Source organism: Grampus griseus (genome assembly GCF_964374135.1).
Source record: "Grampus griseus genome assembly, chromosome: 9".
Taxonomy (NCBI): domain Eukaryota; kingdom Metazoa; phylum Chordata; class Mammalia; order Artiodactyla; family Delphinidae; genus Grampus; species Grampus griseus.
The window spans coordinates 33,221,843-33,246,200 of record NC_139003.1 but is presented as its reverse complement, the minus strand read 5'-3'; the positions used below and the strand labels follow the sequence as shown (position 1 = coordinate 33,246,200).

Genomic DNA, 24,358 nt, shown 5'->3' with positions numbered 1-24,358 from the left:
GAAATTATTTTGCTTTTTACAAAGTGGTGATGTTCAGGGAGCATTATATAAATTATGAATTATGAAATCAACTTTTTCAAGGAGAGGAAAATAGAGAAAAGACTAACCAAAATCAAAATGGGTTTTAAAACCTCATAAATTTTCAAGATCTTAAGGAAAAATAGTTTGATAATTGATAAATTCACCCCTAGTCTTTGAGTAAAATCCATATATTAAAACTTGCCTTAAGCACTGTTATTAGAGGATTAAATTTAGAGGTTATGCTTTTCAGCTGTCTAGCTCCAATCTTTGATTTTCCTATAAAAGAGCTCAAGTCATATTTGGTTTCACTTATTTTTCTAAGTACCTGATCTACCTAACTCCCTACTTGAATAATAGGAAATTAGATAATAATATGCCTGACTGTAATTTTCTAATGAAAGTTCATGCTGTGACCCTAAAATGACTTTTTAATTACTTTTCTTTCTTTCTTCTCAACCACTTTAATCACTGTTCATTGCCAGTGACAAGAACATTAAGAAAGAACAGAAGGTGATAGAGGAAAGAACGAAAAGAAACTTACTTGGTATAATTTGGGAACAGTGCTATGAAAGTGTTTCATGTTTCTATCACAATGAGTATTTAGCTATAAAAACTGGTTGATTCTAGGTATCGTTACTTTTATTTCGGTCATATTCAACAAAGGAGAAGAGCATAGCTCAGGATTGCCAATTTCTCTTACCCTTGGCTAGTCTGCCAAGAAAGCAGGACTGCTTGGGTTTGAGCACGGCTTGAGGCGGGAACTGTAGGAGAAGCCAGGCATTGAGCATTGCTGAGAGCTTATCTGCCAAATGACAGCCAGGCTCCCAGTATATAAATATAATTAATCTCTGAATGAGGCTGGATCATCCTCAAATCACAAGTGATTCAGCCTGTGTTTATTACGGTGACATTCTGACCACCATACAGATTTTAAAAAGGGGTTTCAGGTTGTCTGTTGGTTATAAAGGTTCTTATCTGAACAGTGAGCCTAGCAAAAAGGAGGCTGAAAGCCTAGCACCAATGCCTTGGTGCTGAGTCCATTAATAAGTCTGCCGCCACCATGAACTTGCCTGTGCTTTGTTTGAAGATGAAATGATATCATGTTTCATTGCAAAATGATTATGCAAATGTTAGGTGGATTTTTATTTCTGTAAGTGTAACATCATAGAAGTCTTGATAGAATGAGTCACAAAGTAAAGGTAAAGAATGTATTTCCTTCATGGGGTACTGGCCTACAATAAAAATAATCGGGGGTTAAACAAAACAAAGTCACCCTCTGTTTTTCATAGAGAATATTAAAAGTTTAGTTTAAATGTAAGACTACAGAATCTCAACTCCTTTTCTATCAATATTACCTGTGGAGCTTGTATCCCCCAAAATACTGTGATGTCAGCTTTTGTGGATAAAAGAAGGAAGGTAGGCAAGCTAGCTAGTGGGCAAGACATGTACGTTAACTACAGTGCTAGATAGAATGAAATAAGTGCTGTATGCTGTAATACAGTGTTGCTCAAAATATCTATGTTGAAGAACCATTTTTTCAAAACTCTGAATCTGTCATGGGCCGATACTTTTAAAACAAAAAAAAATGAATTACTAAAAGGAAAAAAAGACAAATACGAGGCCAATTTTAAAAAAAATAAGTATATCAGACATAAAACTACTGTCAAATTGCTTAACAATTCCTAATTGCTTTCTCTCAGTTTCTTTCTATGTCTGATCACAGACTGGTAACCAACAGTTTGCAGACTGCCACACTTTGTAGCAGTGCAATAATAGGAATAGACAACTACAGTATCCCCCCCCCTTATCTGCGGGGAATATGTTCCAAGACCTGCAGTGGATTCCTGAAACCCCAGATAGTACCAAACCCTATATATACTGCTTTTTCCTATACATACATACCTTTGATAAAGTTTAATTTATAAATTAGGCAACATTAAGAGATGAACAACAATAATAATAAAATAGAAAAATTATAGCAATATGCTGTAGTAATAAAAGTTTTGTGGATGTGGCCTCTCTCCTTAATTAACTTCTTCAACTCTGCCACAGATTCAGCAGTGGCTTCTTTATTGGCAGACGCGGCCTCTCCAGTAATTTTTATATTTTTCTTTCCAAACCTATTCCTGAATCTTTATAACCATCCCTTACTTGCAGTAAATGCTGTTAACACATTTTAGGGGATCCCTTGCTGAAGTCTTCATGTGGGCTCTATTGCTTTCTGGTGCCACATGTTACTACCAACTGGAACATGTTTTCTGTTTGTGTGTCCCACCCACAAATTTAATGTCTTTTCCATCTTAAATAAGCAATTAGCATGCACTGTGTGGCCATAACTTCTGCAGTTTGAGGTGCGACAGCAACACTAACATGAATTTCTTTTTCCTTCTTCACAATTTCATGGATAGAAGATTCCTTCTTACCATAGATCTTAGCAGCATCAGCATACAATTTTTGTTTGTTTGTTTGTTAAGTGGAGAACTTTCACCTTTTCACCTAAAGGAAGCACTTTAAGGCTCCTGTTTGGCAGATCCGAATTGCTAGCATCGCTGCTTCTGCACTTGGCCAGCGATTTTTATTTTGGCTGGCCAAAAATTAATTCTGTTATTTCACTAACACTTTGCAGGTTATTACAGTCTATAGTTACACGTGACACAGCTGTAAATTCTTCCAGTTTTCATGAAGTGCTGTCTTCAATCCACTCTTCTGTAGAAGCAAAGGAGCATTCTCTAGCACTGTGAGTTTCATTTTCACTTTCCATATCAGAATAGATCACTAAGGTTTTTTTGTCTTTTTGTTGGTCTAATATTCACATCATCTGAATCAGAACTATATTCTGAAGAACTATCATTTTCTGAGACACTAGTATATATGTCGCTCAGACAGTCAGAGAAAGTATCTGCATAAAATTCACCGAAAAATTCTTCTTCACTCAACATTTCGCAATGCATCATTTTTGAAAGTTTTACGTTTATAATATACACAAGATTGGAACAAAAACCTAACGGAGCAAAATGTGAATGATAATGACAATCATAAGTTGTATAATGAACGCTTGATCAATTTTAAGCTCTAACAACTTCTCATGTTATGTTAATTGTACCACTGTCTAAAAACGTATTGATACGTCTTCGGTCAATAACGTTCTGGTAACAAAAGACGAATTAATACGTCTCCAGTCAATAATGTGTTTAAGTAAAAATAAGGGTTACTTGAACACAAGCACTGCAATGTACTGCAACAGTCAATCTGATAACCAAGTTGGCTACTAAGTGACTACCTAGCTGGATAAACTGGACAAAGGGATGATTCGTATCCAAGGCAGGACTGAGCAAAGGCTGGAGATTTCATCACGCTACTCAGAATTCAATTTAAAACTTAGGAATTGTTTATTTCTGAAATTTTCCATTTTATATACATATACATATATATATATATATATATATATATATAGATAGATAGATAGATAGATAGATTTTTTTTTTTGTGGTACGCGGGCCTCTCACCGCCGGTGTCTCCCCCCCCCCCGCCCGTGGAGCACAGGCTCCGGACACGCAGGCCCAGCGGCCACGGCCCACGGGCCCAGCCGCTCCACGGCACGCGGGATCCTCCTGGACCGGGGCACGAACCCGCGCCCCCCACACCGGCAGGCGGACCCCCCCAACCACTGTGCCACCAGGGAAGCCCTCCATTTAATATTTTTGTATCATGGTTGACCGTGTATAACTGAAACCATAGAAAGCAAAAATGTGGATATGGGGTGGCTACTGTATTATGAAGTTTCAGAAGCAGAAGTAATTTAATTGGGTAGATTGGGAACAACATTATGGAGGAAACAACATTCAAACTAACTTCTGTAGGATAAATAAGGTTTCAGTAGGCAAAGAAGGAATTCCAGGAAGAATAAATAAATGAACCAAAGAAACAAGGCTGCAAAAAGTCGGTAAACCCTTGGTATTCTCACCATAACATTTTCAGTGTTGACGCTTCTAAAACAAAGCCAAGGTACATGATCTGTAGTGAGTTGTGACTTTCCTAGATTTCAGGTTTGAATTTAGGAAGTGTGCCACTGAGCTTGTACAGGAACCTAACCTACTGCTGAGGATCTCTATCTTTATCCTAATCTTGATTTTTATTGAATACACTTTGTCATCTCTTGAGGTAGAGGAGGAAATTTCACTGGCGTCTAGCTGATATAGTCTGGGCTTGGTTCCAAGCTGTGGGTTGGGACTACGTTGGCTCCCCGTATCTTTCATCTTCCTTAGATCATTGGATATCTTAAGCAAAAGTTTGGAGCAATAGCGGGCATGTCCAACTGCAGGAGCACATTTTAAGCCTCTGCTTGTGTCACAGCAGTCACATGTCCAAGTTCAAACTCAAGGGGAGGAAAAGTCCAGTTTAATGACTATGAGGCAAGGGTGTGGATGTTTAATAACTACTTGGGAATGAAAAATTGGGATCATTACTTCAGCCTATCACATATTCTACAGTGGGATTTTTTTTTTTTAAATTTGGGGGTATAAGTATACTTTTCTGAAGTTCTCTCATGTATCAGGAGTCCATTCTGAGAAGATATTCTGCACAGTTTCATAGACAGCTGGTATTTCAAAGCAGGGTAGTTTTTGACCCTTCTGAAAAATTATAAAGGAAAATTGACCTTGGGGTATCCTTTACTTGATTTTTAGAGGGTTCTTTTTTTCATTTAGTCACTCTTCTGTTAGTTTTGAGACTAACAGACTTCTCCAAATTCATCCCAGCTAGGTCATATGATCTCCATGTGAAGAAATGTAGAACTCATTTCTTTGGAAAATGTCAAGTTGCCAAAGGTTTTTAAGAGGAGTTAAAAAATCTGACCTTTGAAATACTACAACAAATTGGAAATAGATTCTACAGATATTCAAATGATGCCATGTGTTAGACTCTGCCAGTGGTAGCAGAATAGAAAATTATCCCAAGAGAAATAGGCAGAAATTAATGGTAGAGGGAGGCAAGACAGATTTGAGTGGCTTAATATCCATATTTCTTTTAAGATGTCACAGGTAAAAACAATTGAGATGTTATTTGTTGGCACTTTTCTCATGGACCAGATGAAATCAAGCCGGAGGATGGAATCATCCAGTGGACCACTGTTGCCCACCCCTCTGGAACACAGGGAGTTTAGAGGGAGAAGAACAGAACTTTCATAGGTTTGAATCCCAGTTTGACACTCCTCTAGAAATTTGGACAAGTTTCTTAGCCTCCTTGGCTTTAGGGGACTTATCGGTAAAACATAGATAATACCTCCTTATTGGGTTATTGTGAGATTAAATAAAGTAATGCTTGTAAACACTTAGAACAGTGCCTGACATATAGACAGTACTTGATCAGTGTTATTATTAATGTTCTCTGATCGGTTTTGTTTAGTTATCTAGACCTTAGTATCAATAAGTAAATGTTGGGAGAACCAGAATTGCAGGAAGGTTATCAGCTTTAGAATTCTGGGTTCAGTCTTAGCCTTGGCACTTACTGGCTATGTGAATTTGGCAAAATTATTTAACCCTCTAATCCTCAGGATCTTTATCTGAAAATGTATTGCAGCCATCTATCTCACAGGGGTATAAGAATAATTGACACAAACATTTTAAAGCACAAAGTATGGTGCCTGCACATACAATAAATAGATGTATCATAATCATTATCAAGAAATCCAATTTAGAGGGAAGAAAATCCTGCATAGATCTTCAAACCATTTAACAAGCACCTGAATCTATCATCAAGAATTTTATGATAACACGCTTTCAGAAAATTATTGATACTTGATGCTTTGTTGGACACAAAGAAATATTTAAAATTCAATAACTGGAATTTATTAAATTACTAGATTTCATTTTTTCCTTTTTATAATTTGCAAATTATTTTGATTTTAATTTTTTATGATAAAAATTTATAAGTTTCTAGTACTTGTTTGAGTACATGCCATGTGCTAGTCATTATGGGAAAGATTTCAAAGCTATATTAATTAGGTTCCCTAGCAGGGGCACTTGATTTAACATTACCAGGTACTTTGGTCCAGTATAGGAAATAGGTATGTTTTCCTGAATAGAATCTTCCTCAGAGTTTTTGGGGTAAATTGCAAAAATGGCTACAATTCTTTGCAGCACCTCCCATTAAGAAATGGAGTCTGTTTTCCTACCCTTTGAATCTGGGCTGCTGGTAGACAGTGGTAGAACTGATGTTGTGTGTGCTGCAGGCTTGGCCCTCACGAGGGCTTGTTTGCTTCTAACTACTTTATTGGAACCCTGCTACTATCATGTGAACTAGCCTAGTCCAGCCCACTGGAGGATGAAAGATGACATAGAAAAGATGAAACATCTCAGCTGAGGTTCCCCTATATTAGCTGTCCCTAGCTCACCTGAAAGGTGACTACGGATGTAGTGAGCCCAGCTCAGACCAGAAGAACTATCCAGCTGAACCCAGTCCAAGGTGTTAAACTGCAGAAGCATGAGCAGAATATCATGACCGGAAACTACAGAATAAATGATTGTTATTTTAAGCCACGATGTTTAAGGGTGGTTTGTTAGGCAACAGATCGTAACTTATACCCCCTCTATTGCTAGGATGTAAGTCTTCTCAGCCTCCCACAGTGAAAGCTATGGAAAAGGTCTTAGAGAAGGCTTTTCTCATTCAGAATTACCCTCATAGCCCTCTGTACATAAGAAAGAGTAAAGAATCAGGACACTGTAGGTTCCCTGACATCATTGGGCACTTGAGAATGGGCCCCCTTTCTAACCTAGTCAAATCTAATTTTGATTTTGAAAGTTGTCTATTTCCCCTGAACCCTAGACAAATCTAAGATGATGTCTGTGTACCTTTTGTAGTGACAAAGTCCTTGGGCTGTAGTTTAAATATAGAACAAAAAGCATGTGAATCTAAACCATTTCTCTAATAGATCAAAAATCAGAAGATGGATCAAAAATTAGTTAAGGCACTTATGTTTACACAACACATCATATAAACATAATTCATTTTTTCCAGAGTAAGGGATGGTGTGAAAAGGCTGAACAATAAGTAAATAAGCATAAGGCATCTGGCAGTAGGGTTTCTGTATCTCTCCCTTCCTTTCCCAGTTTCCAAGACCCCTATCTGTGCTATAAGACTTTGTTTTTGCTCTAAATACACCTGAATGCCAATCCTGGGCAAAAGTGGAAAATGAGAAGATGGTCTTTTTGTGCCTTTTACCCCCAATTTTCTGTGAAAGCCTTCTCTCCGTTGGGCTTTTCTCTCCAGGTCCTTTGGATGCTCATGATTCCCTGGGCATCCTTCTCTAACAGCTCTCTCAGCCAGTGCCACAAGCCTTTCCCTTCATTCTGGCTCTGAAAACATGCCTGTACTGTCCTCTTTTCCTGCGTGTGCTCTGATTAGATAGGCAATTAGTGGCAATAATCACTTAATTGTATAGTTAGCCTCACCCCACTCCTATAACAGGTTACTCCTAAAGAAATAATACTGTAGCCCTTAGGCCTGGTAAACAATGATGGTAATATTCAAGTTTTGGGATATGCAGTCTTATTAAAGGCTTCTCAATACACAGCACTGTCTGTGGAATCCACTCTTTAGAGCCAGCTGTGGAGGTAGTGACAAGACCAAATTAGAACTGTTTGTCATGATCTAAATTCTTTTAAGAGACTCCTACAGATGGCTTTTGGAATCAAGTTTTTAAAATCCCTTTTATAGCTAATAATTGGGAGTCTCTGAGACCTGTGTATAAAAGCAAACGCATTACGGAGTCTTTCCACTGAGCCAGAGCTCAGCCTATCCTAATTAAGAAGCCATTTCATCAGCAATTGTAGTCTGTGACATTTTTATAGCCCGCATTGTCTTTCTCAAAGTAACAGAGTTAGGAGGAGGCCCTTTTTGAGTAGAATTCGCGGAAGAGGTATTCTATTGGTGAACATCTCAAGTGACTGCCTTTAGGTAAGAGTTTAAAAATAATTTGATAGTAGTCAGTTTGAAAAACGTTTATAAGGAGCCAGCATAAACTGAACAGACACAATACATTTCTTTTTATAATTTGCTACCTAAAATAAGTGCAGTCTCTTAAAAAAAAATCTAAATTATTTTGTCCCTAATAATACGGTGAGGATACATTAGGTTTCGAAAAAGTATACAGTACTGAGAAGTTGGTTATGAACTGGTGACTATAAATACTACCTAATTTGAATCAAGTAATTTACATTCTGATATCACAAAGAAGTGCTATATATTTTTTCCTTTACTTTCCATCACCAGAAGAGTTATGTAATAGAATAAGGTTTATATCAATCTTTTTCCAGTTTTATTCTCTATTCATTAAGGAGGACTATGACATATAAAAATTGTGAAATTTTTCTCTTAAATATATTTCTAGAAATTTCTTGCTAGTCAAACCTGATATTTTGTATTCTGGTTTGTGGCTGTGTTCTAAAACACAAGTATGTGTGCACACAAGTGTGTATGTATATACATTGAGATGGTTAGAGAATAAGACTTAGAGACTAAAAATCATATTCTACCCTGTCTTCTGGAAGACTGTTCCCTGATCTTGACTGAGTGAACAGTTAAATTGAGGTGAATAAGAGCATTTATAAAGGAATGAGCAAAGTTTTGTTTTACTATGCCCGTTGGGGTGAAGACACATTTAAATATTTGAAATGGAAAAAAATAAAGTCAGGGGTTGTAGATAAGCACACCCTATATCCTCTCCCTTTGTAAAGTCTGTCATCACAAATCGCTTAGTATTTAAAATCAAAACAGAATAGAGGCCGTGGCAGACAGTCTCTAAGGTGGCCCCCATTGATCCCCACCTCCTAGAATTCATACTCCTGTATATTCCCCTTCCCTTGAGTGTGGGCTGGACCTGGTCAGTTGCTGCCAAGGAATATAACATGGCAGATGTGATGGTATATCCCTTTCAAGATTAAAGACTGCAGCTTCTGTCTTGGGTACTCTCACTCTCTGTGCGATCACTTGCCCCTGGGAAAGCCAGCTGCCATGTCACAGGTGCCAATGTGAGAGAGCTTAAAAGTGGATCTCCTTCCAGTCGAGCCTTGAGATGACTGCAGCCCTAGCTGACCCCTGATTGCAACCTTGCAAGAGGCTCTGAGCCTGCCCACCTAGGTAAGGCACTCCCACCTGCCTGACCCACAGAAAGCTATGAGATGACAAATATTTGTTATTTTCAGCCCCTAAGTTTTAGGGTAATTTGCAATTAATACAGAGGTTTTCCATTATAAATCTAGGAATTTAATGATTTGAAAAAAAATGAAAAGAATTATTGCAGTTTTTGCCTCATTATGTAACCCCTGGACACTGCATAAATGTACGGATTCGTTTCTATAATGTAGTAAGTAATTTTGAGTACTAGTGATGTCTCCATGTTTTGAATAAAGATCTTTCAACTCTGAGATTCAATTTGTTCGTTTGTATTTCGTTGTTTCTTTTAAAACATTTTTTCTCTTGCTATAACATTGGAAGAGACCTATTTTGCATCGGGACCCTGGATATTTTCCTTGACTCCTGACCCATGCTTTTGAGGGCCCTCTTGTGTGCGTGATTAATCACCTCAGGGCATTCAGTGTTAGTGCAGCTGACACAGGTTTCTTATAATCAGTCTCAGGTTTGTCTAGGAAGGAGAGCTCCTGGCTGGTGACGAATAAGCAGTCTTTCAGATCAAAATCTATTGTTCTACAGAAGTTACAGATGAGGCATATTACTCATTTAAATTATTACTTATCTTCAGAGTCTCATTTTGGAGAAAAAAAGTGGTGACTTTATAGTCAAGAGCTCAGGATTTAGAGTTAGAAATGCCAAGATTCAAATCTCAGCTCTGCACTTGGCATATTGCCAACAAGATAGCTGGGCAATCTTAGACAAATTTCTTAATCTCTCCAAGTCTCAGTGTCTTTATTTGTGAAATAGGAGTGATAACACTTTCCCACAGGTCGTCTTGAGAGTTTCATAAGGTGATGTATGTATTGTGCCTGGTAGGTATTAACATCTTAACAAATGGTGGTTGAGGTATTTTTACTACCACTTCCACCTTCACAACTACCAGTGCTCATTAAGAAAAAGAATAATTAGAATCGCTTCAAGGTATCCTACCAAAACTAAAATTCATTATTGTTTCCTAGAAAAAAGCAGCGGGATCTACCTCTGATCTTCATCAAAAACGTTACCATATTTATTGAAGTTGTATGGATGTCTTAGGTAATCTGCTGCAATTTGATTACATCCCAGATCGAAGTAGACAGGTTGCCTTGGTTACAGTCCTTGTATCACTTACCTAATACTGGTACTGACCTAAGAAATGTAGGGGAAGACTGGGTGGGAGTTATCTATTTAATTTGTTAAAGTTCCAGGAAGATTGACCCAGTACCTCCAGAATAGAATTTATTATAAACTACTTAGACTGAAAGATCACTTGTTTCCTTTTCTTTCCTACCACAATGATTTGTTAGTGATGATTTACTACTATGTGTGAACAAAAAGGTGTCAGTCCATTTGTCTCACAGCGGATTTTATGATACAAATTCATCATGTAGGGCTCTGGCTTTGTACTTCATGTGCTGAAAAGCTGAAGGGATATGGAAATGAATCCTAGAATCTGCTATGAAGAGTTTTATTCCCACTTACTTCTGAATAAGTGGTCTTGAAAACTAAAGACCCTTCATTGATTATTTTATTCTTGGCTATAATATTTTGATCTCAAGTTAAAATTATATTTCTTTCTATTTAAAAAATTTAGTTACTAAATATTTATCTAATCCAGGGTCTTTCCATGTTCATGACCTATGTTTAGGCACTGGAGGTTAAGAACAGGCATTCGGCAATGCAACTGACATTGGGTCCGTTAACAATTTTCTGCTTTAGTTTCTTCATCTGGATGAAAATGCAGATAATGAATAGTTTTCATAGAATTGTTATGAGTATAAAATGAGATGATCCATGTAAAAATCTCATAACCATGCCTGATAATATAATTGCTCAATAAATATTTGCCATTGCTTTTATTATCACCATCACCCCTGCCAGAGCCATTTTATTTTATTTTATTTTATTTATTTATTTTGTGATACGTGGGTCTCTCACTGTTGTGGCCTCTCCCGTTGCAGAGCACAGGCTCCGGACGCGCAGGCTCAGCTGCCATGGCTCACGGGCCCAGCCGCTCTACGGCATGTGGGATCTTCCTGGACCAGGGCACGAACCCCTGTCTCCTGCATCGGCAGGCGGACTTTCAACCACTGCGCCACCAGGGAAGCCCTAGAGCCGTTTTTTAAAAAAATTTTTTATTTTTTATTTTTCTTGTGAAAAGCAATGGGAATTCCTTGGGGTAAAGGTGCTATGTCATAAATCATTTGATAATTAAAACAAGTATTAAATAAATAGATAACACTTTTTGGCATTTCTACAAATCTCAGGCTGTGTAGCAGGCGTCAGGAATTCAAATATGAACAAGAAACTCACAGTCTAGTGGGGTAAATGGATGTCATAGTATAGAAAAAAGGGACTAAATAATAGAATTTGAACCAAGACCAATAGGAATTCAGAAGAACTTTGCTGAGGATAGTTCAAGGAAGGTATCACCAAGTAACTGCTGTTTGAACTGGGTGTATAGAGAGTAGCATTTTACCAGATGGAGAAGAGGAATGAGATCCAGGCAAGGAGAAAGCTCGTCTAGAAGCAGAGCATGGCTGGAGGGGAGGGGTGTGAGGAAGGGAGCTGTAGGAGCAAGGGTGGTGCCAGGTTGAAAAGGCTTTTTTCTCTCTGCCAGGCTAAGACATGTGAAATTCACTGCACTCATTAAAAACATCTAACAAGGGGAATGTTATGATCATCTTTGGGTTTTATTAAAATAACTTTGGGAGCAGCACTATGACATTATATGAAAGGAGTGATTAGTTTGGAGAGTATGTTCCCAGGTTGATGTGATAGAAGTTTGAACACGAACTGTGGAGTGGAGATGAAGGAGGAAACTGTAGGTTTTAGAGAAGAGACCAGAAAAGACAGGGACCTAAAAAGCATGGCTTAGACGAGGATAAAGAAGGCCTCGTGACTAAGTGACTGACTAAGTAATGACTTTTTCTTCATTCTTGTTCTCATGTATTTCAGACTTGAGTAAGTGAGAGATGGGAAGTTTTCGTTCTTATGATTAAAGGAAAAGATAACAGCAATTTTAGTAGGAATGATTAATCGTGGCTCTTAATCACAATAAATTACTCTCACCTATAAAGTGTTCTCACCTAAAACACTTGGCAAACTATAGAAGTTAAAGGATGCCTCTCTTTTTACTTTTAAGTCTGGTTTTCTATGCAACCTAACCTTTTTTTTTTTTTTTTCTATGGGGGGTGGTTACTGAAAATCTTAGTAGATAATGTGAAACAGGCATTGAGCTAAAAATCTAAAACTGTTTAAATCTGTCAGAGAGATTAATGAAAACATATCGATTTGGGTTTGGGTGGGGGGAACTTCACAGATTATACCAGGTTTCTAAAAGAGCCACGTGCTGAGAGGAATTATTTACATAGAAATGCAGTTCCTTTGTCCAGAATATTCATTCGTGTGAACAAGATCTAAAATGCCTAAGAGTGTAATATGAATGCATGTATGTATACATATATATGTATAGGTAGATGAATACAGATACACATATACAGAGACAGAGAATATATGTGTATTTCATATAATCTACCTTGGTCAGCTTCATTCCAAGATGATTAAAGAAGTCTTAGTAACACTTGCTTGTTTAGTAACCACATATGATTTTTTGCTCCAGAGGGAAATTTGGTTATGAAAACAGCATGAATCAGATGATCTCACCATGAATACTGAATAATATCTTCCAGACCCAAATTGTATCCAAATCAACTCAGACTGTGTTTGAAATACCAGATGTTCTCTACTCTTCTTTCCTCTTTCTTTAAAGTATCTGACATGCAGTACCCTTTCCTGGGTCATAAGGGTCACTTGAAATGTTGCCAACCTATCTGGTTGCCTGAAATTATGAATATGGAGAAATTGAACCCATTCCCATTTCTTACTCTAAAATAAGCAGGAGATGATGGATGTTTGGAGGCACAGATCATAGTGCTATAAGCTCAGTATCTGGATCCTATAATTAAGGATATTTTAAAAGTCTTATTTGTCTATGACTAGTGTTTCAGAATAAATATTATACGTCATTTTTATTTTTTCAAAGGACCTTGATAGGTATTCCTAAAGCGTGACTGTAGTTTTTCCAAATATAGTCAACCCAAAGAACCTGTTTTCTTGGACACCGAAGAAGAAAAATTAATCTGTCATAACCTTGTATTGATGCTGACCAGAATGCGTTACTAAAATTATATGAAGAAGACAGCTTTGGGACTTGTGTGCTTATGAAAAAGCATGTGTTTTCAGGCATCAAGCATTGACTCTGCAGGGAATACTGTATCACATTTGCTGTTGAAATAATTATGTACAACAGAACTGTGTCTTATCCCTCAGAACGTAAATTTTTTGTTTCCTATGTGTACTTTATAAACTACTATTCCAAGCTGAATTCCAAATGATTCTGACCTGTAAGAGCCAATAATATATTAGCTTTCTCAAATAATTATTTTCTATTTAGTGTTTAAATGTTGAGCAGATGACCATGCTGAATAACAACTAAGATGAAGTTAATCTGAAACATGATTTTCAGTCATAATTTTAGAATTAAAAGGTGTCTTGGAATTGATCTAGTTCAATTCCTTCATTACCTAGATGAAGCCTAAAGAAGAAAAATGACTTCTAAAATCACTGGACTTGGCAGTGATATAATACCTTGGGGCCAGATCACAGTTTTCCTGACTCTCTTCCAGTGCTCTTTCTGCATTTTCACTGTTTAGCCATGTAATTCTTGATCATTTCCTTAATACCTGGTGTAGCTAATTCTCGTGACATACGACATATGAGCACACATATATTGGTGTTTATATTACTCCAAGGATCTGAACTTCACGTTCTAAACAGCTAGGCTATCTTAGCTGAGGCTAATACTTTCTGGACTTCCCTTCCTCTCTACCACCCCCTCCCACACACCATGGGTATCATTAAATAACACCTTCCCTGTTCTCATCCCTCACCAAGAATTCTCCAGCCCAGAAACCTGGGCAGAAACTAACCGGTAAGATCCGGATGTCTAAGAGTAACAGCCATGGCTCTTGAGGAAAGGAGAAGGACCCTGACCAAAGGATGCAGTCTGTGCTGCGGGTAGGGGGAGGGACAAGGTATAGTGAGAAGAATTCTGGATCCTGGACTTAAGGGAATCCTGAACACAGAGTAAGGAGGAAGAGAAATTGGCTGAGCCCTTAGGACAGATGGGGTTCCAGACCCTCAAACTGAGACTAAGAAGAGTTGGGGAATCCCAGCTCCTGTGACCTCTGCCCAAAAGGTCTCGGAATAGGTCTTGAGAAACTGTGCCTAGGGCAGCTCTGGCTCTGAAACTCATTTTACTACAGAGTAAAATCCGTACATTTTACTTCATTTGATATATGTTTGACTTGTTAAAGGGAGGGTAGCAGATTCCTGGATGGCTAAATTGGCGTGGGAACAAAAGCAGAAGAAAGTTGCCTCACACCAGTAGGGATGTGTCTGCTGGGGTGCAATTTTATCATCTAAATTGGATTGAACAGGATTAGAGAACACACTGCACTCTGGATTATAATTTAGCCTGGAACTAGGCACATTGACGAAACAGGGAAAATGCTGGAGTGTGACCCACAGATCTTTGTTGTCTGAGTGGCTTTGTGCTTTTGTATCCTAACTGAGGTTGATAAAAAGGGTAAGATTATGGAAGACGTATCCACCCAGTAAGTGGCATAAATTAGAGATCTTCAATGCTGGGTGTCAAGGAGGTTGACTTTTTATAGCTTCATTTACAGGGGAAATTTAATGAAATTCCCTTAAAGAGAGTAAATTCATTGTCAGTCTGAAACTCTCTAATCACTTTAGCTGCTAACAGTGGTTTTGAAAACTAGGTGCTTTTTTGGTTTGAGTGTTGTTTTTAAATTAGAACTGCTTCCTTTGGGTTATAGCAGGAGAGAGTGTATCATATTGCCATGACCTCATTCCACTCTCTTTCATTTACTTGTTGTCTCTTTGTGATTTTTGAGAGTCCCCTCACTCCTTATGTCTGGGCCCTGGGGGAAGAGGAAAGTGTGTGTGTTTGGGAAGGTGGGAAGGGACATGTTCTTAAGGTGGTCACAAACCCAAATTGCAGGAAACAGCCTGTATGGAGATTAAGGTGACCTTCCAGGCAGGCCGGCCGGCAGGGGTGGAAGAACATTGGAGCAGTGCTTTCTGAGCTTTCCAGGGCAGACTGCAGAGCCCTTTTCTCAAATTACTGCTTTTCTCAGAGTCGGGTCTCCTGAAAACTAAAATAGCTAGATTCTTTTGTCTTTTGCATAATGCACTTTATTTCCGTGGGTCTCCCTAACCCTGAGGTTTGGCCAGCAGAACTTAAGAGGGGCTCTTGCCCCCTTTCCCCCATTCTCCACTCCACTCCCATTGCCTGCATGACTTTTCTCTAAAGCTTCCTCCTTAGAGTATCATCCTTTCTCTGGGAATGTCTTCTCTGTTAAATCTGGTGGCCTAAGACACCGTACCAAATTGTTCAGGATATATATTTCTTCCTCAGGAAAAGGAAAAAAAGAGAGAGAACCCCACCTGGCCTGCTGCAAGGCTGGCTGTATCACCTCTCAAGTACTCTAAGATGTCCTCAGCTCTAACCATCCCTCTTCTGTCACAGGCTTCAAATATGGTGTCCCCTCTGCCTTGAATGTACTTCCTCCTCCTCTTTACTGAGTTAGATGTTGCTCATCCTTTCCAGCTCAGTTCAGCTATCACTTGTTCAAAAGAGTTTTCCCAACCTCCCTGCCTGATTCAAGGCTTCTCTTTATAGAGGCCTCAAACTCATCTCCACTGAGACATGTTGCAGGAGGCTTGGGGCCTGTAGTTCTTTTCCTTGAAGCAGAAATGAGGCAGGGAATCTTTTTAGAAAATGGAAGGGGTCCCACTGGACACCCTATAGAGTCTGCCCCAGCAGCACTAGCACAGTGCAGCACAAGTCAGACTGGGTTTTAGGTTAGCTTGCTGTCGACTAGCTGTACGACCAGGAGCAAATCAACTCTCCTCTGAATTTTAGTTTCCTGATCTCTTACACCAGGGGGACGCCTAGGCCTGTCCCGCACTAAGAATATGTGGGGCACTTTAAAAGAGTAGATGTTCATGAGACACCACCAGTTCTAATAATTCTAATAAATAAACTGATAACCATTTTAAGAAGATTGAAAAGCAGGTAGGAAAGAAACAACTTGCCCCTTTCCAAGGCTGACTTTGTAAATCAGCAGTGAGCTACACTGAGGCCTTAGTGTAAAATCTCTGGTGACTAATTGAGGTTCTAGTTACATTAGCTGAGCTTCCAAGTTTCATTCAGAAATACAGAATGAGATGGTATTGGTCCAGTATGTTTCTGGTATTTTATTAAGGCCAGTGTTGCTCAGACCAGATGATTTAGATTGGAAGGCAGGCAAGAATTTGTTTAGGTGGCCATTTAACTTAGAGGCAGAAGCATACTTAGTTCTCCATTATTATATAAGCCAGTAAATCTTTGTTTCAGGATTTTATACACACTTACATATAAGTTTGTGTATGTCTGCATGTTTTCTTTCATGGGATAAGATGTATTTCTTACTGTGAATTATATACAAGAGAGTTTGAAGCACCTGCTTTAAGCTAAGCTATGTGATTAAGGCTTAATAATGTAATCTTAATTTTCATTTGGGATCAGAGTTTAGCAGGAGATGCATGAAACACAGTATGAGGCAAATCCATATACCAGGAGGATTCAGGATTGTTACCTCTCCTGTAATGGAAAACTAGAAAGGGCTTGAAAAAGAATAGACCTCTTTTTAGATTTGCTGTTCATTTTACTGTGGATATCGTAATGGAGAAAACTCTTTAATTATGTTCCTTGCAAAAGACCAGAAAACTAAAATAGCTAGATTCTCTCTGTCTTTTGCGTAACCCACTTTATTTCCGTACTGTGAACTATAATGATCAGTGACAAGGAAATAATTTGATTCTTTCAAAAAAAAGTGTCTAGTTTTAAAGTATACAATTTAGAGAATTTTAAATCTTTGAAAATTGGTAATGGAGACATGGCAAAGGTGACAAAGTTTAGTTAATGCTGGACAGATTTTTATCCCCTTTAGAAAGTATTCTTGAGAAGGTATACCTTTAAAATATTGTAGGTTCTCCTAAGCAGCTGGGTGGACCAGCTGGTTTTGAATATGCCCTTAGTTATCGTAAGAGGATGTGGTCATTTTCTTCAGGGAAAAATGGAAGGGCTTCATTTAAACTTCAGGGCATGGTCAAGCTGATCTTTCAAGGAACAAGTTACAATGTGGTTTGATTGCACAGGAGAAACACAACTTGGTCAAGCTACAACAGGGAGCCACTGAAAAACATCTCTCATCTGGCTTGAACTCTTACTCCAGATACTAGGCAGTAACAAATTTGTCAGCAGTCACTGATGTGATATTTAAGCTACAGAATAATCGAGGCACTGGTGATTTGCCAATGTGCTGAGGCGAAGCCAGTCAATCTTTTTTACTCTAGTATCAATAGTTGGGTAAAAGAGGTTCCATTGCCTTCTTGTGTCCTTCCCTCATCTGCACCCCCCCTCTTCTGCTTATGAAGTCATGTCTCAGGAGTTCCAGAGGGTTATTGTTCAATACGGGAAAGGGAAATAGTCTGCTATAATGAGGACAGTAGTACAACCCCTCCACCCCTACCTCAGGCATAAGAGCACAGACCTTGGAATCAGGTAGACCTGGAGTCAGATCTCTTCTCTACCATTTATTAACATTTTGATCTTAAGCAAGCTCTACAGCCTCTCTGAATTTCAGTTGTCATCTCTAAGATGGAGAACAATATTGCCTACTTTATAAGCATTTTATGAGGTTCTGTAAGATTTCAATGAGATAAGTACTTTATCTCTATTCCTGGCATTCAATATGTTTGTTGTTGCTATTATTATTATATTTATCAAAAAATAAAATAATATTAAATTGTATTTCCCTAAATCATTTGCATATTCCATGTTTGCCAAAAAATATGTCATTTGGGGCTAGGCTTGCTTTCCGAGCTCTGGCTCCTCTGACTGCTCCCTGTATCTATTGTATACAGGGCATGAAGTGGCCAAAGAGATGAATTCATGACTTTTTGTCACCTGCAATATTTGTAGTCTTCTATGTAGTTGTATTCTAATGCTTTTCTATTCATGAAAAAAAGCAATAAGAATACAAAGTATGTTGTGTGTGTACTTGGAATCGCCATTTAGTGTACCTGGGTGTCATCACTGACTAAACAATGTGACACTCATAAAAGATTTATTTGCAAGTTCTATCAACAGGAGTGGTAAATGGAATTAAAGGTATAATTTATTGAATTTTTTAAGATTTTTTTTAAAAAAATGTAATAACAGGTTCACGTTGTTTTCTCTTTTAACAGATGGGCTTAGGACATGAGCAAGGATTTGGAGCCCCCTGTTTAAAATGCAAAGGAAAATGTGAGGGGTTCGAACTGCACTTCTGGAGGTAATGTTTTGAAAACCACAACCACAATAGTAATTCCTGCTTTTTGTCACTGCTTCCTCAGACAGCAGAGATCGCTTACAGGCTACCCAGCATGGTTGCTAAGTTGTGGATCTGTTATATTCTTTTCTAAGAAGTAAAGCTATTCTGACTTCCCATCATTATTCGAGCTAATTGGGCCATAGTAACTATATTTAGAATTGTTTGATTTATTTACTGTTCTTCAGTTTCCCTATGAGACTGAAATACTGAATACGTCTCTTTTCTGAGTGGCAAATAAGTTTGTGGTAATCTTGAAGGACTATTTTGTGGTAATCTTGAAGGACTATTTATTAGTTATTCTTTTGTTAAAAACGTATAACTGCACATCTCATCTGTACATTTGCGATAAACAATAAATATGATGAATTGAGCAGTCATGTCCTAGTTCTCAGGAAATTGACTTGAATCTAGGTCTTTCCAAAATTTTCATTTGTAAATATACTACTGAAAATCTTTGAAACACTTGAGTTTAAAAAAATAATAATTCATCGCCATTGTTTTTGTTTGAATCAAGTGCCTATATGTGGAGGATGAATGTTAGTGGATCAAAAATATGTATTTTGTATAGCTCTTATTTGCATGTTTTTAAAAAAATATTATCATACATCATATAAACCTAAAATTGGTATTTTAAACCTGTTCTTTTGAAGAACATAAATGTTCATCAGCGGCTGTCAAGACCGTAATAGTAGTTTATAAGTCTGTTCAAAGTTAGAATTAGCACAACATTGCTAGAAGAAAAATATTAAAACGATCAACCATACATTATTAGGATGGAAGCTGCCTGTTGGAATGAATCTTACTTGAGAGCCACTTTTGTACTGCGTATTTCCATAGGAAATGCTCTAGAATAAAAAATGTCCTCAGCTATTGAGGTTGTATACAGTGCAAGTTAAAGGAGAATGTAAAATAAAATTTGGGATATTAGGCTCTTTTAAAAGCTCATTTATTTAGTAAGTTTTAGGAAACAAAGACAGTTGTTTTAAATAGTGAAGGCAAAGGAAAACCTTAGCCCTCCCCAAATGATGATACAGTTCTTTATCTGGAAGGAGCTAATATGTTCCAGGGAATTTCAAATTTACAGGACTTTAATAGCTGTTCCTGTGCTGCCTCTTCAAGGGACATAGCAGTTTGTCAATATGTCTGTCACGTTTTAGAAAGGTAAAGTCACTAGACACAAAATAGTTTTCATGGATTAGAATATTTCAGCTCCTAATGTGAGCGCGACTCTCATTTGTACTGAGTTTTGTGGAGAGCTGCACTGCCCTCTGCTGGGCACAGTGCTTGCTTCACAGTCTTAAAATATACTCTTTTTAGTTTGACTATACATTTGCCAAAAACTGCTGATGAGATTTTTAAAGCTCATTCCTAAGTGATGGCGTCTTTTCTCTAAAGCAGGTTAGTTTATAGTAGTTCTTATTTGCTCTATGTTATTTTTGTATTGTAGATAACTATCATCTGATATTTTCAGATAAAAATGTCAGATAAGAACAGATATCTATGGCATGAAAATCACTTATTTATTTTAATTTTTCCACACAATCTCATCTCCTTACCTGGGTATTGTCTGAGAATCTGCTAAGAGCCATAAAAGACTAGGGCTTTGTCATGGCCTCTAATCTAACTTGGGTTTATATAGTCTGTCCAAATGGTGTTACTTAGTAGTGCTGTCTTATTCCTGGCATTCCAGACACATTTCTCAGAATTTTTGATAATTCCTTGACCTTTTCACCACAACTGGAAGGCTTGAGGGTAAGTGCCTTTACCTCCAGATGAGCCATTTTCAGTACAGTCTTTGAAGACCTTTTACAGACTTTCTAAGGCTGGTTGTCCTGAGTGTAACAAAGATTCCAGGTCTGGTCCAGGGCCACAGAACTTCAGGGCTGGGACTGAAGTGGACATAGGGTCTCAGGATCCTGTCCACTTAGCTTCCTCCTCCATCTTCACGGTGACCCTGGACTTCTGAGACCCTTAGGGCCTCATGGAGCACATTGTGAAAATCAGAGCCTAATTATTCTTCACTGTTATTAGTCTGGCCTTCTATGCAGCCACAAGAATGGCCTTTTGAAAATGGATACTATTATGTACTTCCCAATAGCTTAAGAACCTTCAGTGTTTTCCCACTGGAGTTGATCCTTTAAGCGAAGTCTTTGGCCTTTGATGTTAAACCTCAATATCTGGCCTCTGCTACTGTTCCAGCCTCCCCTCCCATTTCAGGCACCTGTGCTTCAACTACTTAGACACATGCTGTTTCCTGAAATTTCTGTGCCTTGCCTCATGTTCCCTTTGCCTGGAAAGACCCTACATCTCACCACCTGGAAACAAAAAGTCCTTCCTGTTCTCTTCAAGTCTTAGCCCAAGCACTATCTCTGAGAAGTTCTTTACTCCCTGTATTAGTCAGCTCAGGCTTCTATAGCAAAATACCATAGACTGGTGGCTTAAACAGCAGAAGTTTATTGTCTTACAGTTCTGGAGGCTAGAAGTCCAATATCAAAGCATCAGCATGGTTGATCAAAGCATCCTCACCAGAACCACTTCCTGGTTTGTAGATGACCACCTTGTGACTGTGTCCTCACATGTCCTTTTCTCTGTGTGTGTACATAGAGAGAGAGAAAGATCTCTCTCTTCCTCTTGTTATATGGCCACCAATTGTATCAGATTAGAACCCCACCCTTATGATCTCATTTAACTTTACTTCCTAAAAGCTCTGTCTCCCAATACAGTCACATTGGGGGTTACAGCTTCAACATAGGAATTTGGGGAGGGACACAGTTCAGTCCATAGCACCCTCTGTCCCTGCTTCCACACACTCCCAAGTAAAGTAAATCATTTCCCCCCTTAGCACCTTGTACACTTGTAGGAAGCCAGGAAATAAATACTGAGACCTCATTTTCTTCATCACTTGGACTTCCTGCTGGTGCTTTCCATTGCTGGGGACAAGGTAACACACTGCTTCAGTCCTTAGGGGTCAGCCTCCTAGGGCACAACACAGGGTACTGTGCAGAATGGATCTAGAGAGTGAGTGGAAGAGATCCAACAGGCATGACTGTCTATTCAAGGTGTGTCTCGAAAGTTGTAAAAAGCTGAAAATGAACTGTTAGATGTATGGAAGTTTAGAGTGGGACTCGTAACTTAGCTAGCCAAACCTCATTTTACAGATCAAAGAACTAAAACCCAAGGGAGTTAAAAATGACTTGTTTGAGCCTATTAGTTATTAATAAGAAATATAATACATGAACATCTTCTGTGTCACACACCAATAAACACTTACAATAGTTTCCTGTTGCTGCATAACAAATTGCTACAAATTTAGCAGGCTAAAGTAACACCTGTTAATTAACTCAATATCCATTTACGCTTTAGATCAGAAGTCTAGGCAGCTTAGCTGGAGTCTCTGCTTAGGGTCCCAAAAGGCTGAAATCAGAGCATTGGGTAGGTTGAGCTCTAATCTGGAAACTCTGGGGTCAGAATCTGCCTCCAGGCTCATTCCTCAGGTTGGTAGAATTCATTTCCTTGTGGTTGTAGGCCTGAGGTCCCTGTTTCCTTGCTGGCTGTCATCCAGTGGCTGCTCTCAGCTTCTAGAAGCCACTCACATTCCTTAGCACTTGGCAACCTCCATCTTCTAAGCCAACAACATTGCTTAGAATCCTTTCTGCACCTTCGATCTCTCTGAATTCCTCTCATGCTCCCAGCCAGAGAAAACAATATTTTTTAAGGGCTCTTGTGATTAGATTAGGCACACCTGGATAATCTCCCCTTTTCCATATAAAGTAACATAATAATAGGAATAACACCAGGGGTGAAGGTCATGGGATGACTTAAAATTCTGCTTATCGCTTTATTTACCTGATTGTACCTAATCCTCATAATACCTTTTGAGATAACTGGTAGTATTCCTGTTTTATATACAAGAAGTCAAAGACTAAGAAAGTTAAATAACTTACTAAGCAAGGCTTATCGATGGCAGAGCTGGAATTTGGACCCAAAACTTGCCAAAACCTTCCTTATCACCGCCTTTCTACAGGATAGAACAGAAACTCAGAACCATCTTTACACTCTCCTGCCCAGTGAACTGTGGACTGCACCAGACTATCCACCCTACATGTGGCACTTCTGCAGCATAGACATTTTGGTGGACAATAATATTTTAACTGTGAGCTCTCCTTTTTTTTCAGTGCACCAGTAATTACAAGACCAGAGAAAAATAAAAGGTTGAGGAGACCTGATACTTATCACATAAGAGCTACTATCTTCTGGGCACACTTTCAAGTAATATTTAGAGATAACAAATATTTATGAAATGCAAGGCAGAAACCTAAGATATCAAAGAGTTTATAGCCAATTATTTCATATCATTGGAACCACAGGTTCTTTATCATATAAGTAATATAATTATTTGTTTGTCTTATCCTTGATAAATCCTTCCAATAAAAGAGTTACATTTTACAAGAAAAGTGTTACTTGAATATAGCATACATCTGTCCGGAGAATTTCTGATTGGGTTAGAGCTGGCTGAAAACTGAAAATTCCCCACCATAAATGGATTAATGCTTGCGCTGAATTCTATAACAGAGGCCCACGCTTAAGTCCATATATGTATATCCCTGTTGTAAAAGGGCAGCTTCCAACTCTTTTAAATTATTGGTTTATAGCAGTGCCATGACCATTCCTTTAAATCACTGTGACTGCTGGCAGCATGTCAAAGCACTCCAGTTGCTACTACTTGCCTTGGAAAAATAATAATTTTTACAAATAGTACTACAAAAATAATTTCTCTATTGAGGAGATGAGGGATAGTTTCTTGACTGCTTTCAGCTTGAAACTGTAAATCTATCTACTTTTCTGAGGCAATGCTTTTGGTAAATTTCGGTACTCTCTCTCATGGACTTAACTCAAGAACTCTGAAGTTGTAATGTAAAATTTTGAGAACACAGTTCTGATTTGTCATGCATATTAATCTTTGCATGTGTATGTGTTAACAGCATTAAACATTTTTGTACAAAAACTTTTTAGTACAAATAACCCTCCTCCTCCCACATCTTAGAGCTTCCCAGTCTACCAGTCTACCCTCACATCTTTTTTAGAAAGTCATAAAAAAGACTTTTAAACTAACTTAACTCAGAATCCCCCCACCCTTTTTTCCCTTCACACAACTTTAATTAACATCCCATGGAGAGCTTGGGGAGAATTGCTTTAGGGCAGTTTAGAAGATTTAGAGGTAAGACAACTGTGCTAAGTATGGGAACTGAGTTATATACTCCCCCAAACTGCTATTGAATTGGAATAGCTCAAATAAATTTAATAAAAATAAACTATTTAAGTCTACATATATCATCAGAAGTTATGTGTGAATCATCTGAGGAAAGATACTCTACAAACCTTACAAACATAGTCCCTAGCACATGGATACTGAGCTCACCTAAGCCCTGTTTTTGTTTTGTTTCCGGTTGGCATAAAACCAATTTTTTAAAGTTCCTTGTTTTCTTAAAAGGGATGGAATCTGGGTTATTTTAGACTGAAATTAAATATATTATAAATGTCCCACTCATCCTCACGCCTTCTCTTAGATACAAAGATAATGGTATCTCTTTCTTCCCTAATTCCTTAACAAAATTCTCCTTTTAATAAATTTATTGGCTAGTTTCCAGATGACTTTGAAAGTT

General features: G+C 38.2%; 1 protein-coding gene across 1 annotated transcript in view; it reads left to right on the top strand.

The window, feature by feature from the left end:
* The window catches only part of TES (testin LIM domain protein), a 47,649-nt gene that overhangs the window by 7,458 nt on the left and 15,833 nt on the right, over window positions 1–24,358 (top strand). The window contains exon 2 of the mRNA XM_082661908.1: window positions 18,571–18,656. Coding sequence (XP_082518034.1) covers window positions 18,571–18,656 — 86 coding nt within the window. The remainder of the gene's footprint in view (window positions 1–18,570; window positions 18,657–24,358) is intronic.